Source organism: Tachypleus tridentatus, chromosome 1 (genome assembly GCF_004210375.1).
Source record: "Tachypleus tridentatus isolate NWPU-2018 chromosome 1, ASM421037v1, whole genome shotgun sequence".
Taxonomy (NCBI): domain Eukaryota; kingdom Metazoa; phylum Arthropoda; class Merostomata; order Xiphosura; family Limulidae; genus Tachypleus; species Tachypleus tridentatus.
The window spans coordinates 180229365-180252670 of NC_134825.1; the positions used below are offsets into that span (position 1 = coordinate 180229365).

At 31.9% G+C, this 23306-nt stretch overlaps 1 protein-coding gene across 1 annotated transcript in view; it reads left to right on the plus strand.

Annotated features, from left to right (window-relative positions):
* Positions 1-833: 833 nt before the first annotated feature.
* Positions 834-23306, plus strand: part of LOC143231762 (uncharacterized) — a 38606-nt gene continuing 16133 nt past the window's right edge. The window contains exons 1-2 of the mRNA XM_076466406.1: positions 834-5666; positions 9750-9875. Coding sequence (XP_076322521.1) covers positions 1928-5666; positions 9750-9875 — 3865 coding nt within the window. The 5' untranslated portion in view covers positions 834-1927. The remainder of the gene's footprint in view (positions 5667-9749; positions 9876-23306) is intronic.

Here is a 23306-nt window from a genome sequence, read left to right on the forward strand (position 1 = left end):
AGGTGAGGTTGATGTTACAAGCGAAGCAGAAGGACGTGGATTTGGAGATAAATCAGAATTTGCAAAGGAAGCAGACGAAAATATATTTAGTTACAAAACAGAAAGGATAAGCAGAATAGAAGAAAGTGGATTCATTGATGATCCAGATATTAGAAAAGAAGAAGAAAATGGTGGCTTTGATGATAAACTAGATAGTGGAAAAATTGAAGAGCGATTCTTTACAGATTTATCAGAAAATGTAAGAGAAACTGGAGTTGGATATGGTGATGTACCAACAACTATAAAAGATGGACAAGCACGTGAAATGGCCAGTAACTCTGAAATTTCAAAAGAAGGTGGTGTTGGTGAGAGATCAGATTTTGGGACAGGGATAGAAGGTAGACGTGGTTATGTATCAGAAGATGAATTTGGTGATAGTCCAGACATTAGAAAAAAGACAAAAGAAGAAAATGGACTTACTGATGGATTAGCTATTGGAAACGAAGCAAAAGAAAGTGGTTTTGACGAGAAATCAGAAACTACAACAGAAACAGGAGAACAGTTATTTGGTGATGGATCAGACTCTACGAGAGTAGAAGGAGAGCAATTATTAGGTGATGGATCACAAACTACAAGAGTAGAAGGAGAACAGTTATTTGGTGATGGATCAGAAACTACAAGAGAAACAGGAGAACAGTTATTTGGTAATGGATCAGAAACTACAAGAGAAAAAGGAGAACAATTATTTGGTGATGGATCAGAAACTACAAGAGAAACAGGAGAACAGTTATTTGGGGATGGATCAGACTCTACGAGAGTAGAAGGAGAGCAATTATTAGGTGATGGATCATAAACTACAAGAGTAGAAGGAGAACAGTTATTTGGTGATGGATCAGAAACTACAAGAGAAACAGGAGAACAGTTATTAGGTGATGGATCACAAACAACAAGAGTAAAAGGAGAACAGTTATTTGGTGATGGATCTGAAGCTATTGGAGTAGAAGGAGAACAGTTATTTGGTGATGGATCTGAAGCTATAAGAGTAGAAGGAGAACAGTTATTTAGTGATGGATCAGAAACTACAAGAGAAACAGGAGAAAAGATATTTCGTGGTGGATCAGCAACTACAAGAGAAACAGAAGAACAATTATTTGCTGATGCATCAGAAACTACAAGAGAAACAGGAGAACAGTTATTTGGTGATGGATTAGAAACTAAATGGGTAGAAGGAGAAAAGTTATTTGGTGATGGATCAGAAACTACAAGAGAATCAGGAGAACAAGTATTTAGTGATGGATCAGAAACTACAGGAGAAAAGTTATTTCATGATGGATCAGCAACTACAAGAGAAACAGAAGAACAATTATTTGGTGATGGATCAGAAACTAAAAGAGCAGAAGGAGAGCAGTTATTTGGTGATGGATCTGAAGCTATAGGAGTAGAAGGAAAACAGTTATTTGGTAATGGAGAAGAAACTACAAGAGAAACAGGAGAACAGTTACTTGGTAATGGATCAGAAACTACAAGAGAAACAGGAGAAGAGTTATTTGGTGATGGATCACAAACTTCAAGAGTAAAAGGAGAACAATTATTTAGTGATGGATCAGAAACTAAAAGAGCAGAAGGAGAGCAGTTATTAAGTGATACATCACAAACTACAAGAGTAGAAGGAGAACAGTTATTTGGTAATGGAGAAAAAACTACAAAAGAAACAGGAGAACAAGTATTTGGTGATGGATCTGAAGCTATAAGAGAAACAGGAGAACAGTTATTTGGTAATGGATCAGAAACTACAAGAGAAACAGGAGAAAAGTTATTTGGTGATGGATCAAAAATTGCAAGAGAAACAAGAGAACAGTTATTCGGTGATGGATCTGAAGCTATAAGAGTAGAAGGAGAACAGTTATTTGGTGATGGATCAGAAACTACAAGAGAAACAGGAGAAAAGATGTTTCGTGGTGGATCAGCAACTACAACAAAAACAAGAGAACAGTTATTTGGTGATGGATCAGCAACTACAACAAAAACAAGAGAACAGTTATTTGGTGATGGATTAGAAACTAAAATGGTAGAAGGAGAAAAGTTATTTGGTGATGGATCAGAAACTACAAGAGAATCAGGAGAACAAGTATTTGGTGATGGATCAGAAACTACAGGAGAAAAGTTATTTCATGATGGATCAGCAACTACAAGAGAAACAGAAGAACAATTATTTGGTGATGGATCAGAAACTAAAAGAGCAGACGGAGAGCACTTATTAGATGATACATCACAAACTACAAGAATAGAAGGAGAACAGTTATTTGGTAATGGAGAAGAAACTACAAAAGAAACAGGAGAACAGTTATTTGGTGATGGATCAGACACTACAGGAGCAACTGGAGAACAGTTACTTGGTAATGGATCAGAAACTACAAAAGAAACAGGAGAACAGTTATTTGGTGATGGATCAAACACTACAAGAGAAACAGAAGAACAATTATTTGGTAATGGATCAGAAACTAAAAGAGTAGAAGGAGAGCAATTATTAGGTGATGGATCACATACTTCAAGAGTAGAAGGAGAACAGTTATTTGGTGATGGATCTGAAGCTATTGGAGTAGAAGGAGAACAGTTATTTGGTAATGGATCAGAAACTACAAGAGAAACAGGAGAACAGTTATTCGGTGATGGATCTGAAGCTATAAGAGTAGAAGGAGAACAGTTATTTGGTGATGGATCAGAAACTACAAGAGAAACAGGAGAAATGATATTTCGTGGTGGATCAGCAACCACTAGAGAAACAGAAGAACAATTATTTGCTGATTCATCAGAAACTACAAGAGAAACAGGAGAACAGTTATTTGGTGATGGATTAGAAACTAAAAGGGTAGAAGGAGAAAAGTTATTTGGGGATGGATCAGAAACTACAAGAGAATCAGGAGAACAAGTATTTGATGATGGATCAGAAACTACTGGAGAAAAAGTATTTCATGATGGATCAGCAACTACAGGAGAAACAAAAGAACAATTATTTGGTGATGGATCAGAAACTAAAAGAGCAGAAGGAGAGCAGTTATTAGGTGATACATCACAAACTACAAGAGTAGAAGGAGAACAGTTATTTGGTAATGGAGAAGAAACTACAAAAGAAACAGGAGAACAGTTATTTGGTGATGGATCAGAAACTAAAAGAGCAGAAGGAGAGCAGTTATTAGGTGATACGTCACAAACTACAAGAGAAACAGGAGAACAGATACTTGGTAATGAATCAGAAACTACAAGAGAAACAGGAGAACAGTTATTTGTTGATGGATCAGAAACTACAAGAGAAACAGGAGGAGAGTTATTTGGTAATGGATCAGACTCTACAAGAGTAGAAGTACAACAGTTATTTGGTGTTGCATCACAAACCCCAAGAGAAACAGAAGAACAGTTATTTGGTGATGGATCAGAAACTAAAAGGGTAGAAGGAGAACAATTATTTGGTAATGGATCAGCAACTACAAGAGAAACGGAAGAACAGTTATTTGGTAATGGATCAGCAACTACAAGAGAAACAGAAGAACAGTTATTTGGTAATGGATCAGAAACTATAAGAGTAGAAGGAGAACAGTTATTTGGTAATGGATCAGAAACTACAAGAGAAACAGGAGAACAGTTACTTGGTAATGGATCAGAAACTACAAGAGTAGAAGGAGAACAGTTATTTGGTGATGGAGTAGAATCTACAAAAGAAACAGGAGAACAGTTATTTGGTGATGGATCAGACACTACAAGAGAAACAGGAGAACAGTTACTTGGTAATGGATCAGAAACTACAAGAGAAACAGAAGAACAGTTATTTGGTGATGGATCAGACACTACAAGAGTAGGAGGAGAACAGTTATATGGTGATGGATCAGAAACTAAAAGGTTAGAAGGAGAAAAGTTATTTGGTGATGGATCAGACACTACAAAAGAAACAGGAGAAGAGTTATTTGGTACTGGATCAGAAACTACAAGAGGAACAGGAGAACAGTTATTTGGTGGTGGATCTGAAGATATAAGAGTAGAAGGAGAACAGTTATTTGGTACTGGATCAGAAACTACAACAGAAACAGGAGAACAGTTATTTGGTGGTGGATCAGAAACTACAAGAGAAACAGAAGAACAATTACATGGTAATGGATCAGAAACTACAAAAGAAACAGGAGAACAGTTATTTGGTGATGGATCAGACACTACAAGAGAAACAGGAGAACAGTTATTTGGTAATGGATCAGAAACTACAAGAGAAAAAGGAGAACAATTATTTGGTGATGGATCAGAAACTACAAGAGAAACAGGAGAACAGTTATTTGGGGATGGATCAGAAACTACAAGAGAAACAGGAGAACAGTTATTTGGTGATGGATCAGAAACTACAAGAGAAACAGGAGAACAGTTATTTGGTGATGGATCAGAAACTACAAGAGAAAGAGGAGAACAGTTATTTGGTGATGGATCAGAAACTACAAGAGAAACAGGAGAACAGTTATTTGGTGATGGATCAGAAACTACAAGAGAAACAGGAGAACAGTTATTTGGTGATGGATCAGAAACTACAAGAGAAAGAGGAGAACAGTTATTTGGTGATGGATCAGAAACTACAAGAGAAACAGGAGAACAGTTATTTGGTGATGGATCAGAAACTACAAGAGAAACAGGAGAACAGTTATTTGGTGATGGATCAGAAACTACAAGAGAAACAGGAGAACAGTTATTTGGTGATGGATCAGAAACTACAAGAGAAACAGGAGAACAGTTATTTGGTGATGGATCAGAAACTACAAGAGAAAGAGGAGAACAGTTATTTGGTGATGGATCAGAAACTATAAAAACATTAAGTGGGTATGTGAATAGTGATGACACAGAAGATACAATAGACACAAATAAACATGCTCTTAAGAACGTGGATGTAACATCAAAACAGGAAGGTCCTTTACAAAATAGATTTGGAACTGCGGGAACAGAAGCCGAATTTATTTACACAGTAAAAAGTGGAAATACGTTTGGAGATGTACCTAAAGACAGCAAACAAGGAGGATTATTTGGAGAAAATATTCCATCCAATAAAGACGTCAAGCATCATGATTTGGAAGTCGAAAGAAGACGCAAGAAAAAAGAAGCAGGCATTAGTCATGAAATGTTAAACGGAATCCAGAGTAAGTCTAAACGTACTCTTAAAAATATTGTCAATTTGGACCCTAATCTACGACAACCTGAAATAAATAAGCAACATGGTTCGTCCAAAGGAAATATTTCTAGAATTGATGATAGTCCAGGAGAAAGGCTTGGTTGGACAGCAGATGGACATAATAAAGGATGGGACAACAAAAATAGGAAGACAAAACGTGGAAGGAACTCTTATTTTGAGAAACTTTCACAGACGCAGCGTGGAAAGCCACAAGAAACTGGTGATATTTCGAGAACAAGAGGAAGGTGGGAATATATTTATGATCGTTCTGTTGGATCAAAACGAGGTAGGATTCAGGAACCGGGATCTGGTTGGGGAATAACTAGAAGGAAGGAGGCTACTGGAAATTTCAGACTGAGAAGATCTCGATCAGATGGGCAGGGCCTGGCTAGACTTGACACGACGGAAAAAAACAAAATGGAGGGAACCAAAAGAGTTTACCAGACAACTTCCACCTTATCATTAGAAGACGAAGAGTCACACAGATCTAGTAAGTGTCTTCAAACTAGACAGTTGTCTTATGTTGTAGGGATGTGTGTTTCTTATTACATCGTTTTATTATTATAATACTCGTTGTGAATTTGCTTCGACTATTGATACTACTAGTTATATAAACAACTGTTGATACTAATACACTTAACAACGGTTAGTATGGTTAGGAGAGGCACTAATAGAGGAGCGAACAACGTTTCTACCTTCTTCGGTCATCGTCAGGTTCACAAAGAAAGAAAAGGTTACTGACCGGTACATGACCACATGTTTGAAGGCGGTTGTGTTATTGTGTGTAGGAATATAGAGGGCGAGCTTAGATGTTGGATACATTTATTAATATAGGTATAAAGGCTTCTTTAATTTTGCGTTTGTTTATGTTTCTTTCTTTATTTAGTATTTGAGTGTTTTCTATGGTTATGTTGTGTTTATTTGCTTTGCAGTGTTCGAAAACGTGTGAAAGTGGCTTTTTATGTTCTTTGAATCTGGTTTTCATTTTACTACTTGTTTCTCCAATATAGAAGTCGTGGCAGTTATCACATTGTATTTTATAAATAATGTTGGTATGGTGTTTGTCAGTGTAGTTTTTACATAGTATAGATCTCAGTTTTGTGCCTGGTTTTTGAATAAATTTGGTATTAACTGGAATGTCATATTTTGTTACTAGTTTTTGCAAAATATTGGTTATTTTTCTTCTGATGTCAGGAATATATGGTATGCAGCAGTATATGGTTTCGTGATTTTTTGATTCGTGAGATATATTTACTTTAATTGGTTGATTTTGCTTTCTGTCTAGGTGTGTGTGTATAATGTTTTCTACGGTTTGTGGAGGAAACTTATTGATGTTGATGAAGTATTGTTTTATTTTGTCTAATTCGTCGTTAATGTTATCTGGTGAACATAGTTGTATGGCTGTGTTTATTTGCTTTTTTTAGTATGTTGAGTTTTTATTTTGTTTCATGTGCTGAGTCCCAAGGAATGTATAGTCCAGTATGTGTGATTTTTCGGTGGATTCCTGTTTTAAGTTGTCTATCGGTTCTTGTAATTTTGCGGTTAAGAAATGATATAATTGTAATTAAACGATTCATATGTGGACATTATTGGTCGTTTGTTTGTTTTGAATTTCGCGCAAAGCTACTCGAGCTATCTGCGCTAGCCGTCCCTAATTTAGCAGTGTAAAACTAAAGGGATTGCAGCTAATCATCACCACCCACAGCCGACTCTTGGGCTACACTTTTACAAACGAATAGTGGGATTGACCGTCACATTATAACGACCCCACGGCTGAAAGGGCGAGCATGTTTCGTGCGACGGGGATTCAAAACCGCGATCCTCGGATTAAGAGTCGAGTGCCTTAACCACCTGGTCATGCTAGACCTAATTTTTCGTCGTGGACTTTGATTGTGGATAAAATATTCAATTCTAGACCAGACTGGAAACTCAATATTTGTGTGTATTGGTTTAAATTTGTTCGTGTCTGTTAGGATGTTCTTCATTTTTTGGATGTATTCATTCGTGTTTATTTTGACTATAGCGTTACCTTTATCTGCTTTCAGAATTTTTATGTTTTTGTCTTGTTTTAGGTTTTCAATGAAATTAATTTCTCTTTTTGTAAGGTTATTTTTCAGCTTTCTGTTTTGTGAAATTATGTTGATGGTTTTGTGAGAAAATTCTTTGATAAAATCGTTTAAGATGTTGTTTTTAACTGTTTCTGGAAAATATTAACTAGTAATTTTTGTCTAGGAAGTTTGGCTGTTGAATGTCAATATAATCGTCTAAGTTGTCTTCTTCCTGTTGGTTGTTTTCTGTAGAAAGTATCACAAGTCTCCTGGCTAGATCTTCTAAACATGTTTTGATTTCTATGGTTGAAATGTACCTAGGTGCTATTGCAAAGTTGAGTCCTTTGTTAAGTAGATGTATCTCGTCTGTGTTTAATTGTCGGTCGGATCTGTTAATTATGAGGTTAGTCAACGGTTTGTTGTTTTGGAGTCTTTTCTGTTGTTTGCATCTTAGTTTCTCTTGTTTTTTGTTGTGGCAGATCTTTTTGTCACTGTCGTTTTTAGTATTGATTTGGTTTATGTTTCGTTGTATAAGTCCGTAAATCTCTGGTTTAATGCAGCATGCCAGTTGATGGTCTCGGTTCATAGAAAACACTCAAATACTAAATAAAGAAACAAACATAAATAAACGCAAAAATTAAAGAAGCCTTACTTATACAACAACTCAAACCCAAAATAAAGCACGCCCTCTACATTCCTACACTCAATAACACAACGCCTTCAAACACGAGGTTAGCTACCGGTCAGTAACCTCTTTTTTTTGTGAACCTTACGATGACCGAAGAAGGTCGAAACGTTGACACTACTAGTTATGTATACAACTGTTGACACTACTAGTTATGTATACAACTGTTGACACTACTAGTTATACAAATAACAGTTGATACTACGAGATATACAAACCACTGTTGACACTACTAGTTATATATACATCTGTTGACACTACTAGATACAAACAACAGTTGATACTACGAGATATACAAACCACTGTTGACATTACTAGCTATATATACAACTGTTGACACTACTAGTTATACAAACAACAGTTGATACTACGAGATATACAAACTACTGTTGACACTACTAGTTATATATACAACTGTTGACACTACTAGTTATACAAACAACAGTTGATACTACGAGATATACAAACCACTGTTGACACTACTAGTTATATATACAACTGTTGACACTACTAGTTATACAAACAACAGTTGATACTACGAGATATACAAACCACAATTGATACTACTAGTTATATATACAACTGTTGACACTACTAGTTATACAAACAACAGTTGATACTACGAGATATACAAACCACTGTTGACACTACTAGTTATTTATACAACTGTTGACACTACTAGTTATGTATACAACTGTTGACACTACTAGTTATACAAACAACAGTTGATACTACGAGATATACAAACCACAATTGATACTACTAGTTATATATACAACTGTTGACACTACTAGTTATACAAACAACAGTTGATACTACGAGATATACAAACCACTATTGATACTACTAGTTATATATACAACTGTTGACACTACTAGTTATGTATACAACTGTTGACACTACTAGTTATACAAACAACAGTTGATACTACGAGATATACAAACCACAATTGATACTACTAGTTATATATACAACTGTTGACACTACTAGTTATACAAACAACAGTTGATACTAGGAGATATACAAACCACTGTTGACACTACTAGTTATATATACAACTGTTGACACTACTAGTTATACAAACAACAGTTGATACTACGAGATATACAAACCACTATTGATACTACTAGTTATATATACAACTGTTGACACTACTAGTTATGTATACAACTGTTGACACTACTAGTTATGTATACAACTGTTGACACTACTAGTTATACAAACAACAGTTGATACTACGAGATATACAAACCACTATTGATACTACTAGTTATATAAACAACTGTTGATTATTTTCGTTATATAAACAACTGTTGATACTACTTGGTTTTTACACACTATGATACGTATTTATTTTCGTAATGTTAATATATCTGAAGAACAATTACACACAGACAGTTGTAGGCCACGTTTAAATATGACGCTAACTGCACCACGGTGACGTAAAATGTGAACTTACTTGTATCACTTCATGTTTGATACGAAAGGATGAATCTCTCTTACTGATACATTTTACTGGCCATAAATGAGTCTACAATTTTTCAAGTGTGTTGTATTTATAACGTACCCTCAAATTTACAAGACGCAAAATATTTATACTTTTCTCTATTTGTTATGTCTCTGTCACGGCACGTAAGATCATTACTACCCCAGATCCCTCCAACAAATACGTAAGTTCCAATACTTCTAATGCATATTATAACAGTAAAAATTATCCACAGCAAATAGTCAGAAACATAAATTTGATATTTACTTTTATGTTTAAAAGTGAAACTCAAACACTTTACGGTGTTACGCATATAATTAGTTGTTATAAGGTCTCGATCTCCTGTGATTCTAGGAGAACAGCTAACCCTTTTGTTAGAAGAGAACAGAGTACAGAGACGTAAGCTTGACGTCAGGCGGCACGCGCTCTTGAAGAGAATTAAACAGCTCCAATACCAAGCTAACCAGAAGAAGGATCAAGGTAATATTAATCTGTTTGTGTTTATTCCTGATAAAACAACAATATTATAACCTAAGATCAAGGTAATATCAATTTGTTAATGTGTTTATTCCTGATAAAACAACAATTTATAACCTAAGATCAAGGTAATATCAATCTGTTAATGTGTTCATTCCTGATAAAACAACAATATTATAACCTAAGATGAAGGTACTATCAATCTATTAATGTGTTTATTCCTGATAAAACAACAATATTATAACCTAAGATCAAGGTAATATCAATCTGTTAATGTGTTTATTCCTGATAAAACAACAATATTATAACCTAAGATCAAGGTAATATCAATCTGTTAATATGTTTATTGCTGATAAAACAACAATATTACAACCTAAGATCAAGGTAATATCAATCTGTTTGTGTTTATTCCTGATAAAACAACAATATTATAACATAAGATCAAGGTAATATCAATCTGTTAATGTGTTTATTCCTGATAAAACGATAGTATTATAATCTCCCATAATTACATATATCATTATGTAATTAGTTTAGTCTTCTTGACGTAATGTTTCACGTGAGTGATGTCATCATTCCCACTTTGTGATTCTGATGCATTTTGAACAGTGACACGTCTTTCAGTTTTCTCAAGAAATGAAAATTAATAAGAGACGGGACTCCAATCTGCAGTCCACCAACTGAGGTAATTGCCAAGAGCTCTTTAGCTGTGACAGTGTCAGTGGTTATCTGTAAGATGGAGGCCAAGAGGGAAGAGGGGAAGACAATATTGGTCGCACAACCTGTGACGTAATAAGCAAACAGTTGAACACAGTGCCTAAAGGACAGATTCTTCTAAAATATGCCACTGTGGATAGATTGTTTTATGTGTGTTAATAGGGATAATAGTTCCAATATGTGCTCCTGGGGACTTTTAGTTCCAGCATATACTACCAGAGAGATGAATAGTTTCTTGAATATCTTGAATGTGTTGAAACCAGTGGATGCTGACCTGTCCCAATTTATATAGATGTAGCTATTTACACGCATACACAGACCTGAAAAGGATACCTTTTCATATGAAATTAAACATTCAGAACGTACATACTTTGTTTTGGCTATTACACATTCAGAACGTACATACTTTGTTTTGGTTATTAAACATTCAGAACTTACATACTTTGTTTTGGTTATTAAACATCCAAAACGTACATACTTTGTTTTGGTTATTAAACATTTAGAACGTACATACTCTGTTTTGGTTATTAAACATTCAGAACGTACATACTCTGTTTTAGTTATTAAACATTCAGAACGTTCATACTCTGTTTTGGTTATTAAACATTCAGAACGTAATACCGTGTTTTGGTTATTAAACATTCAGAACGTAATACTGTGTTTTGGTTATTAAACATTCAGAACGTACATACTGTGTTTTGGTTATTAAACATTCAGAACGTACATACCTTGTTTTGGTTATTAAACATTCAGAACGTACATACTTTGTTTTGGTTATTAAACATTCAAAACGTACATACTTTGTTTTGGTTATTAAACATTGAGAACGTACATACTCTGTTTTGGTTATTAAACATTCAGAACGTACATACTCTGTTTTAGTTATTAAACATTCAGAACGTACATACTTTGTTTTGGTTATTAAACATTCAGAACGTACATACTCTGTTTTGGTTATTAAACATTCAGAACGTACATACTCTGTTTTGGTTATTAAACATTCAGAACGTACATACTCTGTTTTGGTTATTAAACATTCAGAACGTACATACTCTGTTTTGGTTATTAAACATTCAGAACGTACATACTCTGTTTTGGTTATTAAACATTCAGAACGTACATACTTTGTTTTGGTTATTAATCATTCAAAACGTACATACTTTGTTTTGGTTATTAAACATTGAGAACGTACATACTCTGTTTTGGTTATAAAACATTGAGAACGTACATACTTTGTTTTGGTTATTAAACATTGAGAACGTACATACTTTGTTTTGGTTATTAAACATTCAGAACGCACATACTTTGTTTTGGTTATTAAACATTCAGAACGTACATACTTTGTTTTGGTTATTAAACATTCAGAACGTACATACTCTGTTTTGGTTATTAAACATTGAGAACGTACATACTCTATTTTGGTTATTAAACATTCAGAACGTAATACTGTGTTTTGGTTATTAAACATTCAGAACGTAATACTGTGTTTTGGTTATTAAACATTGAGAACGTACATACCTTGTTTTGGTTATTAAACATTCAGAACGTACATACTCTGTTTTAGTTATTAAACATTCAGAACGTTCATACTCTGTTTTGGTTATTAAACATTCAGAACGTAATACCGTGTTTTGGTTATTAAACATTCAGAACGTAATACTGTGTTTTGGTTATTAAACATTCAGAACGTACATACTGTGTTTTGGTTATTAAACATTCAGAACGTACATACCTTGTTTTGGTTATTAAACATTCAGAACGTACATACTTTGTTTTGGTTATTAAACATTCAGAACGTACATACTTTGTTTTGGTTATTAAACATTGAGAACGTACATACTCTGTTTTGGTTATTAAACATTCAGAACGTACATACTCTGTTTTGGTTATTAAACATTCAGAACGTACATACTTTGTTTTGGTTATTAAACATTCAGAACGTAATACTGTGTTTTGGTTATTAAACATTCAGAACGTAATACTGTGTTTTGGTTATTAAACATTCAGAACGTACATACCTTGTTTTGGTTATTAAACATTCAGAACGTACATACTTTGTTTTGGTTTTTAAACATTGAGAACGTACATACTCTGTTTTGGTTATTAAACATTGAGAACGTACATACTTTGTTTTGGTTATTAAACATTGAGAACGTACGTACTTTGTTTTGGTTATTAAACATTCAGAACGCACATACTTTGTTTTGGTTATTAAACATTCAGAACGTACATACTTTGTTTTGGTTATTAAACAATCAGAACGTACATACTCTGTTTTGGTTATTAAACATTGAGAACGTACATACTCTATTTTGGTTATTAAACATTCAGAACGTAATACTGTGCTTTGGTTATTAAACATTCAGAACGTAATACTGTGTTTTGGTTATTAAACATTCAGAACGTACATACTCTGTTTTGGTTATTAAACATTCAGAACGTACATACTCTGTTTTGGTTATTAAACATTCAGAACGTACATACTCTGTTTTGGTTATTAAACATTCAGAACGTACATACTTTGTTTTGGTTATTAAACATTCAAAACGTACATACTTTGTTTTGGTTATTAAACATTGAGAACGTACATACTCTGTTTTGGTTATTAAACATTGAGAACGTACATACTTTGTTTTGGTTATTAAACATTGAGAACGTACGTACTTTGTTTTGGTTATTAAACATTCAGAACGCACATACTTTGTTTTGGTTATTAAACATTCAGAACGTACATACTTTGTTTTGGTTATTAAACATTCAGAACGTACATACTCTGTTTTGGTTATTAAACATTGAGAACGTACATACTCTATTTTGGTTATTAAACATTCAGAACGTAATACTGTGTTTTGGTTATTAAACATTCAGAACGTAATACTGTGTTTTGGTTATTAAACATTGAGAACGTACATACCTTGTTTTGGTTATTAAACATTCAGAACGTACATACTCTGTTTTAGTTATTAAACATTCAGAACGTTCATACTCTGTTTTGGTTATTAAACATTCAGAACGTAATACCGTGTTTTGGTTATTAAACATTCAGAACGTAATACTGTGTTTTGGTTATTAAACATTCAGAACGTACATACTGTGTTTTGGTTATTAAACATTCAGAACGTACATACCTTGTTTTGGTTATTAAACATTCAGAACGTACATACTTTGTTTTGGTTATTAAACATTCAAAACGTACATACTTTGTTTTGGTTATTAAACATTGAGAACGTACATACTCTGTTTTGGTTATTAAACATTCAGAACGTACATACTCTGTTTTAGTTATTAAACATTCAAAACGTACATACTTTGTTTTGGTTATTAAACATTCAGAACGTAATACTGTGTTTTGGTTATTAAACATTCAGAACGTAATACTGTGTTTTGGTTATTAAACATTCAGAACGTACATACCTTGTTTTGGTTATTAAACATTCAGAACGTACATACTTTGTTTTGGTTATTAAACATTGAGAACGTACATACTCTGTTTTGGTTATTAAACATTCAGAACGTACATACTCTGTTTTGGTTATTAAACATTCAGAACGTACATACTCTGTTTTGGTTATTAAACATTCAGAACGTACATACTCTGTTTTGGTTATTAAACATTCAGAACGTACATACTCTGTTTTGGTTATTAAACATTCAGAACGTACATACTCTGTTTTGGTTATTAAACATTCAGAACGTACATACTCTGTTTTGGTTATTAAACATTCAGAACGTACATACTCTGTTTTGGTTATTAAACATTCAGAACGTACATACTCTGTTTTGGTTATTAAACATTCAGAACGTACATACTTTGTTTTGGTTATTAAACATTCAAAACGTACATACTTTGTTTTGGTTATTAAACATTGAGAACGTACATACTCTGTTTTGGTTATTAAACATTGAGAACGTACATACTCTATTTTGGTTATTAAACATTCAGAACGTAATACTGTGTTTTGGTTATTAAACATTCAGAACGTAATACTGTGTTTTGGTTATTAAACATTGAGAACGTACATACCTTGTTTTGGTTATTAAACATTCAGAACGTACATACTCTGTTTTAGTTATTAAACATTCAGAACGTTCATACTCTGTTTTGGTTATTAAACATTCAGAACGTAATACCGTGTTTTGGTTATTAAACATTCAGAACGTAATACTGTGTTTTGGTTATTAAACATTCAGAACGTACATACTGTGTTTTGGTTATTAAACATTCAGAACGTACATACCTTGTTTTGGTTATTAAACATTCAGAACGTACATACTTTGTTTTGGTTATTAAACATTCAAAACGTACATACTTTGTTTTGGTTATTAAACATTGAGAACGTACATACTCTGTTTTGGTTATTAAACATTCAGAACGTACATACTCTGTTTTAGTTATTAAACATTCAGAACGTACATACTTTGTTTTGGTTATTAAACATTCAGAACGTAATACTGTGTTTTGGTTATTAAACATTCAGAACGTAATACTGTGTTTTGGTTATTAAACATTCAGAACGTAATACTGTGTTTTGGTTATTAAACATTCAGAACGTACATACCTTGTTTTGGTTATTAAACATTCAGAACGTACATACTTTGTTTTGGTTATTAAACATTGAGAACGTACATACTCTGTTTTGGTTATTAAACATTGAGAACGTACATACTTTGTTTTGGTTATTAAACATTGAGAACGTACATACTTTGTTTTGGTTATTAAACATTCAGAACGCACATACTTTGTTTTGGTTATTAAACATTCAGAACGTACATACTTTGTTTTGGTTATTAAACATTCAGAACGTACATACTCTGTTTTGGTTATTAAACATTGAGAACGTACATACTCTGTTTTGGTTATTAAACATTCAGAACGTAATACTGTGTTTTGGTTATTAAACATTCAGAACGTAATACTGTGTTTTGGTTATTAAACATTGAGAACGTACATACCTTGTTTTGGTTATTAAACATTCAGAACGTACATACTCTGTTTTAGTTATTAAACATTCAGAACGTTCATACTCTGTTTTGGTTATTAAACATTCAGAACGTAATACCGTGTTTTGGTTATTAAACATTCAGAACGTAATACTGTGTTTTGGTTATTAAACATTCAGAACGTACATACCTTGTTTTGGTTATTAAACATTCAGAACGTACATACTTTGTTTTGGTTATTAAACATTGAGAACGTACATACTCTGTTTTGGTTATTAAACATTGAGAACGTACATACTCTGTTTTGGTTATTAAACATTCAGAACGTACATACTTTGTTTTGGTTATTAAACATTCAGAACGTACATACTCTGTTTTGGTTATTAAACATTCAGAACGTACATACTCTGTTTTGGTTATTAAACATTCAGAACGTACATACTCTGTTTTGGTTATTAAACATTCAGAACGTACATACTCTCTTTTGGTTATTAAACATTCAGAACGTACATACTTTGTTTTGGTTATTAAACATTCAAAACGTACATACTTTGTTTTGGTTATTAAACATTGAGAACGTACATACTCTGTTTTGGTTATTAAACATTGAGAACGTACATACTTTGTTTTGGTTATTAAACATTGAGAACGTACGTACTTTGTTTTGGTTATTAAACATTCAGAACGCACATACTTTGTTTTGGTTATTAAACATTCAGAACGTACATACTTTGTTTTGGTTATTAAACATTCAGAACGTACATACTCTGTTTTGGTTATTAAACATTGAGAACGTACATACTCTATTTTGGTTATTAAACATTCAGAACGTAATACTGTGTTTTGGTTATTAAACATTCAGAACGTAATACTGTGTTTTGGTTATTAAACATTGAGAACGTACATACCTTGTTTTGGTTATTAAACATTCAGAACGTACATACTCTGTTTTAGTTATTAAACATTCAGAACGTTCATACTCTGTTTTGGTTATTAAACATTCAGAACGTAATACCGTGTTTTGGTTATTAAACATTCAGAACGTAATACTGTGTTTTGGTTATTAAACATTCAGAACGTACATACTGTGTTTTGGTTATTAAACATTCAGAACGTACATTCCTTGTTTTGGTTATTAAACATTCAGAACGTACATACTTTGTTTTGGTTATTAAACATTCAAAACGTACATACTTTGTTTTGGTTATTAAACATTGAGAACGTACATACTCTGTTTTGGTTATTAAACATTCAGAACGTACATACTCTGTTTTAGTTATTAAACATTCAGAACGTACATACTTTGTTTTGGTTATTAAACATTCAGAACGTAATACTGTGTTTTGGTTATTAAACATTCAGAACGTACATACCTTGTTTTGGTTATTAAACATTCAGAACGTACATACCTTGTTTTGGTTATTAAACATTCAGAACGTACATACTTTGTTTTGGTTATTAAACATTGAGAACGTACATACTCTGTTTTGGTTATTAAACATTGAGAACGTACATACTCTGTTTTGGTTATTAAACATTCAGAACGTACATACTTTCTTTTGGTTATTAAACATTCAGAACGTACATACTCTGTTTTGGTTATTAAACATTCAGAACGTACATACTCTGTTTTGGTTATTAAACATTCAGAACGTACATACTCTGTTTTGGTTATTAAACATTCAGAACGTACATACTCTGTTTTGGTTATTAAACATTCAGAACGTACATACTCTGTTTTGGTTATTAAACATTCAGAACGTACATACTTTGTTTTGGTTATTAAACATTCAAAACGTACATACTTTGTTTTGGTTATTAAACATTGAGAACGTACATACTCTGTTTTCGTTATTAAACATTCAGAACGTACATATTTTGTTTTGGTTATTAAACATTGAGAACGTACATACTTTGTTTTGGTTATTAAACATTGAGAACGTACGTACTTTGTTTTGGTTATTAAACATTCAGAACGCACATACTTTGTTTTGGTTATTAAACATTCAGAACGTACATACTTTGTTTTGGTTATTAAACATTCAGAACGTACATACTTTGTTTTGGTTATTAAACATTCAGAACGCACATACTTTGTTTTGGTTATTATACATTTAGAACGTACATATTTTGTTTTCGTTATTAAACATTCTGAACGTACATACTCTGTTTTCGTTATTAAACATTCAGAACGTACATACTTTGTTTTGGTTATTAAACATTCAGAACGTACATACTCTGTTTTGGTTATTAAACATTGAGAACGTACATACTCTATTTTGGTTATTAAACATTCAGAACGTAATACTGTGTTTTGGTTATTAAACATTCAGAACGTAATACTGTGTTTTGGTTATTAAACATTCAGAACGTAATACTGTGTTTTGGTTATTAAACATTCAGAACGTACATACTTTGTTTTCGTTATTAAACATTCAGAACGTACATACTTTGTTTTGGTTATTAAACATTCAGAACGTACATACTTTGTTTTGGTTATTAAACATTGAGAACGTACATACTCTGTTTTGGTTATTAAACATTCAGAACGTACATACTCTGTTTTAGTTATTAAACATTCAGAACGTACATACTTTGTTTTGGTTATTAAACATTCAGAACATAATACTCTGTTTTGGTTATTACACATTCAGAACGCACATACTTTGTTTTGGTTATTAAACATTCAGAACGTACATACTTTGTTTTGGTTATTAAACATAGAGAACGTACATACTTTGTTTTGGTTATTAAACATTCAGAACGTACATACTCTGTTTTGGTTATTAAACATTCAGAACGTACATATTTTGTTTTGGTTATTAAACATTCAAGACGCACATACTTTGTTTTGGTTATTAAACATTGAGAACGTACATACTCTGTTTTGGTTATTAAACATTCAGAACGTACATACTCTGTTTTAGTTATTAAACATTCAGAACGTACATACTTTGTTTTGGTTATTAAACATTCAGAACGTAATACTGTGTTTTGGTTATTAAACATTCAGAACGTAATACTGTGTTTTGGTTATTAAACATTCAGAACGTACATACCTTGTTTTGGTTATTAAACATTCAGAACGTACATACTTTGTTTTGGTTATTAAACATTCAGAACGTACATACTTTGTTTTCGTTATTAAACATTCAGAACGTACATACTCTGTTTTGGTTATTAAACATTCAGAACGTACATACTCTGTTTTGGTTATTAAACATTCAGAACGTACATACTTTGTTTTGGTTATTAAACATTCAGAACGTACATACTCTGTTTTGGTTATTAAACATTCAGAACGTACATACTCTGTTTTGGTTATTAAACATTCAGAACGTACATACTTTGTTTTGGTTATTAAACATTCAGAACGTACATACTCTGTTTTGGTTATTAAACATTGAGAACGTACATACTCTATTTTGGTTATTAAACATTCAGAACGTAATACTGTGTTTTGGTTATTAAACATTCAGAACGTAATACTGTGTTTTGGTTATTAAACATTGAGAACGTACATACCTTGTTTTGGTTATTAAACATTCAGAACGTACATACTTTGTTTTGGTTATTAAACATTCAGAACGTACATACTTTGTTTTGGTTATTAAACATTCAGAACGTACATACTTTGTTTTGGTTATTAAACATTGAGAACGTACATACTCTGTTTTGGTTATTAAACATTCAGAACGTACATACTCTGTTTTAGTTATTAAACATTCAGAACGTACATACTTTGTTTTGGTTATTAAACATTCAGAACATAATACTCTGTTTTGGTTATTACACATTCAGAACGCACATACTTTGTTTTGGTTATTAAACATTCAGAACGTACATACTTTGTTTTGGTTATTAAACATAGAGAACGTACATACTTTGTTTTGGTTATTAAACATTCAGAACGTACATACTCTGTTTTGGTTATTAAACATTCAGAACGTACATATTTTGTTTTGGTTATTAAACATTCAAGACGCACATACTTTGTTTTGGTTATTAAACATTGAGAACGTACATACTCTGTTTTGGTTATTAAACATTCAGAACGTACATACTCTGTTTTAGTTATTAAACATTCAGAACGTACATACTTTGTTTTGGTTATTAAACATTCAGAACGTAATACTGTGTTTTGGTTATTAAACATTCAGAACGTAATACTGTGTTTTGGTTATTAAACATTCAGAACGTACATACCTTGTTTTGGTTATTAAACATTCAGAACGTACATACTTTGTTTTGGTTATTAAACATTGAGAACGTACATACTCTGTTTTGGTTATTAAACATTGAGAACGTACATACTCTGTTTTGGTTATTAAACATTCAGAACGTACATACTTTGTTTTGGTTATTAAACATTCAGAACGTACATACTCTGTTTTGGTTATTAAACATTCAGAACGTACATACTCTGTTTTGGTTATTAAACATTCAGAACGTACATACTCTGTTTTGGTTATTAAACATTCAGAACGTACATACTCTGTTTTGGTTATTAAACATTGAGAACGTACATACTCTGTTTTGGTTATTAAACATTCAGAACGTACATACTTTGTTTTGGTTATTAAACATTCAAAACGTACATACTTTGTTTTGGTTATTAAACATTGAGAACGTACATACTCTGTTTTCGTTTTAAACATTCAGAACGTACATATTTTGTTTTGGTTATTAAACATTGAGAACGTACATACTTTGTTTTGGTTATTAAACATTGAGAACGTACGTACTCTGTTTTGGTTATTAAACATTCAGAACGTACATACTTTGTTTTGGTTATTAAACATTCAGAACGTACATACTTTGTTTTGGTTATTAAACATTCAGAACGCACATACTTTGTTTTGGTTATTAAACATTCAGAACGCACATACTTTGTTTTGGTTATTATACATTTAGAACGTACATATTTTGTTTTCGTTATTAAACATTCAGAACGTACATACTCTGTTTTCGTTATTAAACATTCAGAACGTACATACTCTGTTTTGGTTATTAAACATTCAGAACGTACATACTTTGTTTTGGTTATTAAACATTCAGAACGTACATACTCTGTTTTGGTTATTAAACATTGAGAACGTACATACTCTATTTTGGTTATTAAACATTCAGAACGTAATACTGTGTTTTGGTTATTAAACATTCAGAACGTAATACTGTGTTTTGGTTATTAAACATTCAGAACGTACATACCTTGTTTTGGTTATTAAACATTCAGAACGTACATACTTTGTTTTGGTTATTAAACATTCAGAACGTACATACTTTGTTTTGGTTATTAAACATTCAGAACGTACATACTTTGTTTTGGTTATTAAACATTCAGAACGTACATACTCTGTTTTGGTTATTAAACATTCAGAACGTACATACTCTGTTTTAGTTATTAAACATTCAGAACGTACATACTTTGTTTTGGTTATTAAACATTCAGAACATAATACTCTGTTTTGGTTATTACACATTCAGAACGCACATACTTTGTTTTGGTTATTAAACATTCAGAACGTACATACTTTGTTTTGGTTATTAAACATAGAGAACGTACATACTTTGTTTTGGTTATTAAACATTCAGAACGTACATACTCTGTTTTGGTTATTAAACATTCAGAACGTACATATTTTGTTTTGGTTATTAAACATTCAAGACGCACATACTTTGTTTTGGTTATTAAACATTGAGAACGTACATACTCTGTTTTGGTTATTAAACATTCAGAACGTACATACTCTGTTTTAGTTATTAAACATTCAGAACGTACCTACTTTGTTTTGGTTATTAAACATTCAGAACGTAATACTGTGTTTTGGTTATTAAACATTCAGAACGTAATACTGTGTTTTGGTTATTAAACATTCAGAACGTACATACTTTGTTTTGGTTATTAAACATTCAGAACGTACATACTTTGTTTTGGTTATTAAACATTCAGAACGTACATACTTTGTTTTCGTTATTAAACATTCAGAACGTACATACTCTGTTTTGGTTATTAAACATTCAGAACGTACATACTCTGTTTTGGTTATTAAACATTCAGAACGTACATACTTTGTTTTGGTTATTAAACATTCAGAACGTACATACTCTGTTTTGGTTATTAAACATTCAGAACGTACATACTCTGTTTTGGTTATTAAACATTCAGAACGTACATACTTTGTTTTGGTTATTAAACATTCAGAACGTACATACTCTGTTTTGGTTATTAAACATTGAGAACGTACATACTCTATTTTGGTTATTAAACATTCAGAACGTAATACTGTGTTTTGGTTATTAAACATTCAGAACGTAATACTGTGTTTTGGTTATTAAACATTGAGAACGTACATACCTTGTTTTGGTTATTAAACATTCAGAACGTACATACTTTGTTTTGGTTATTAAACATTCAGAACGTACATACTTTGTTTTGGTTATTAAACATTCAGAACGTACATACTTTGTTTTGGTTATTAAACATTGAGAACGTACATACTCTGTTTTGGTTATTAAACATTCAGAACGTACATACTCTGTTTTAGTTATTAAACATTCAGAACGTACATACTTTGTTTTGGTTATTAAACATTCAGAACGTACATACTCTGTTTTGGTTATTAAACATTCAGAACGTACATACTCTGTTTTAGTTATTAAACATTCAGAACGTACATACTTTGTTTTGGTTATTAAACATTCAGAACGTAATACTGTGTTTTGGTTATTAAACATTCAGAACGTAATACTGTGTTTTGGTTATTAAACATTCAGAACGTACATACCTTGTTTTGGTTATTAAACATTCAGAACGTACATACTTTGTTTTGGTTATTAAACATTGAGAACGTACATACTCTGTTTTGGTTATTAAACATTGAGAACGTACATACTCTGTTTTGGTTATTAAACATTCAGAACGTACATACTTTGTTTTGGTTATTAAACATTCAGAACGTACATACTCTGTTTTGGTTATTAAACATTCAGAACGTACATACTCTGTTTTGGTTATTAAACATTCAGAACGTACATACTCTGTTTTGGTTATTAAACATTCAGAACGTACATACTCTGTTTTGGTTATTAAACATTCAGAACGTACATACTTTGTTTTGGTTATTAAACATTCAGAACGTACATACTCTGTTTTGGTTATTAAACATTCAGAACGTACATATTTTGTTTTGGTTATTAAACATTCAAGACGCACATACTTTGTTTTGGTTATTAAACATTGAGAACGTACATACTCTGTTTTGGTTATTAAACATTCAGAACGTACATACTCTGTTTTGGTTATTAAACATTCAGAACGTACATATTTTGTTTTGGTTATTAAACATTCAAGACGCACATACTTTGTTTTGGTTATTAAACATTGAGAACGTACATACTCTGTTTTGGTTATTAAACATTCAGAACGTACATACTCTGTTTTAGTTATTAAACATTCAGAACGTACATACTTTGTTTTGGTTATTAAACATTCAGAACGTAATACTGTGTTTTGGTTATTAAACATTCAGAACGTAATACTGTGTTTTGGTTATTAAACATTCAGAACGTACATACCTTGTTTTGGTTATTAAACATTCAGAACGTACATACTTTGTTTTGGTTATTAAACATTGAGAACGTACATACTCTGTTTTGGTTATTAAACATTGAGAACGTACATACTCTGTTTTGGTTATTAAACATTCAGAACGTACATACTTTGTTTTGGTTATTAAACATTCAGAACGTACATACTCTGTTTTGGTTATTAAA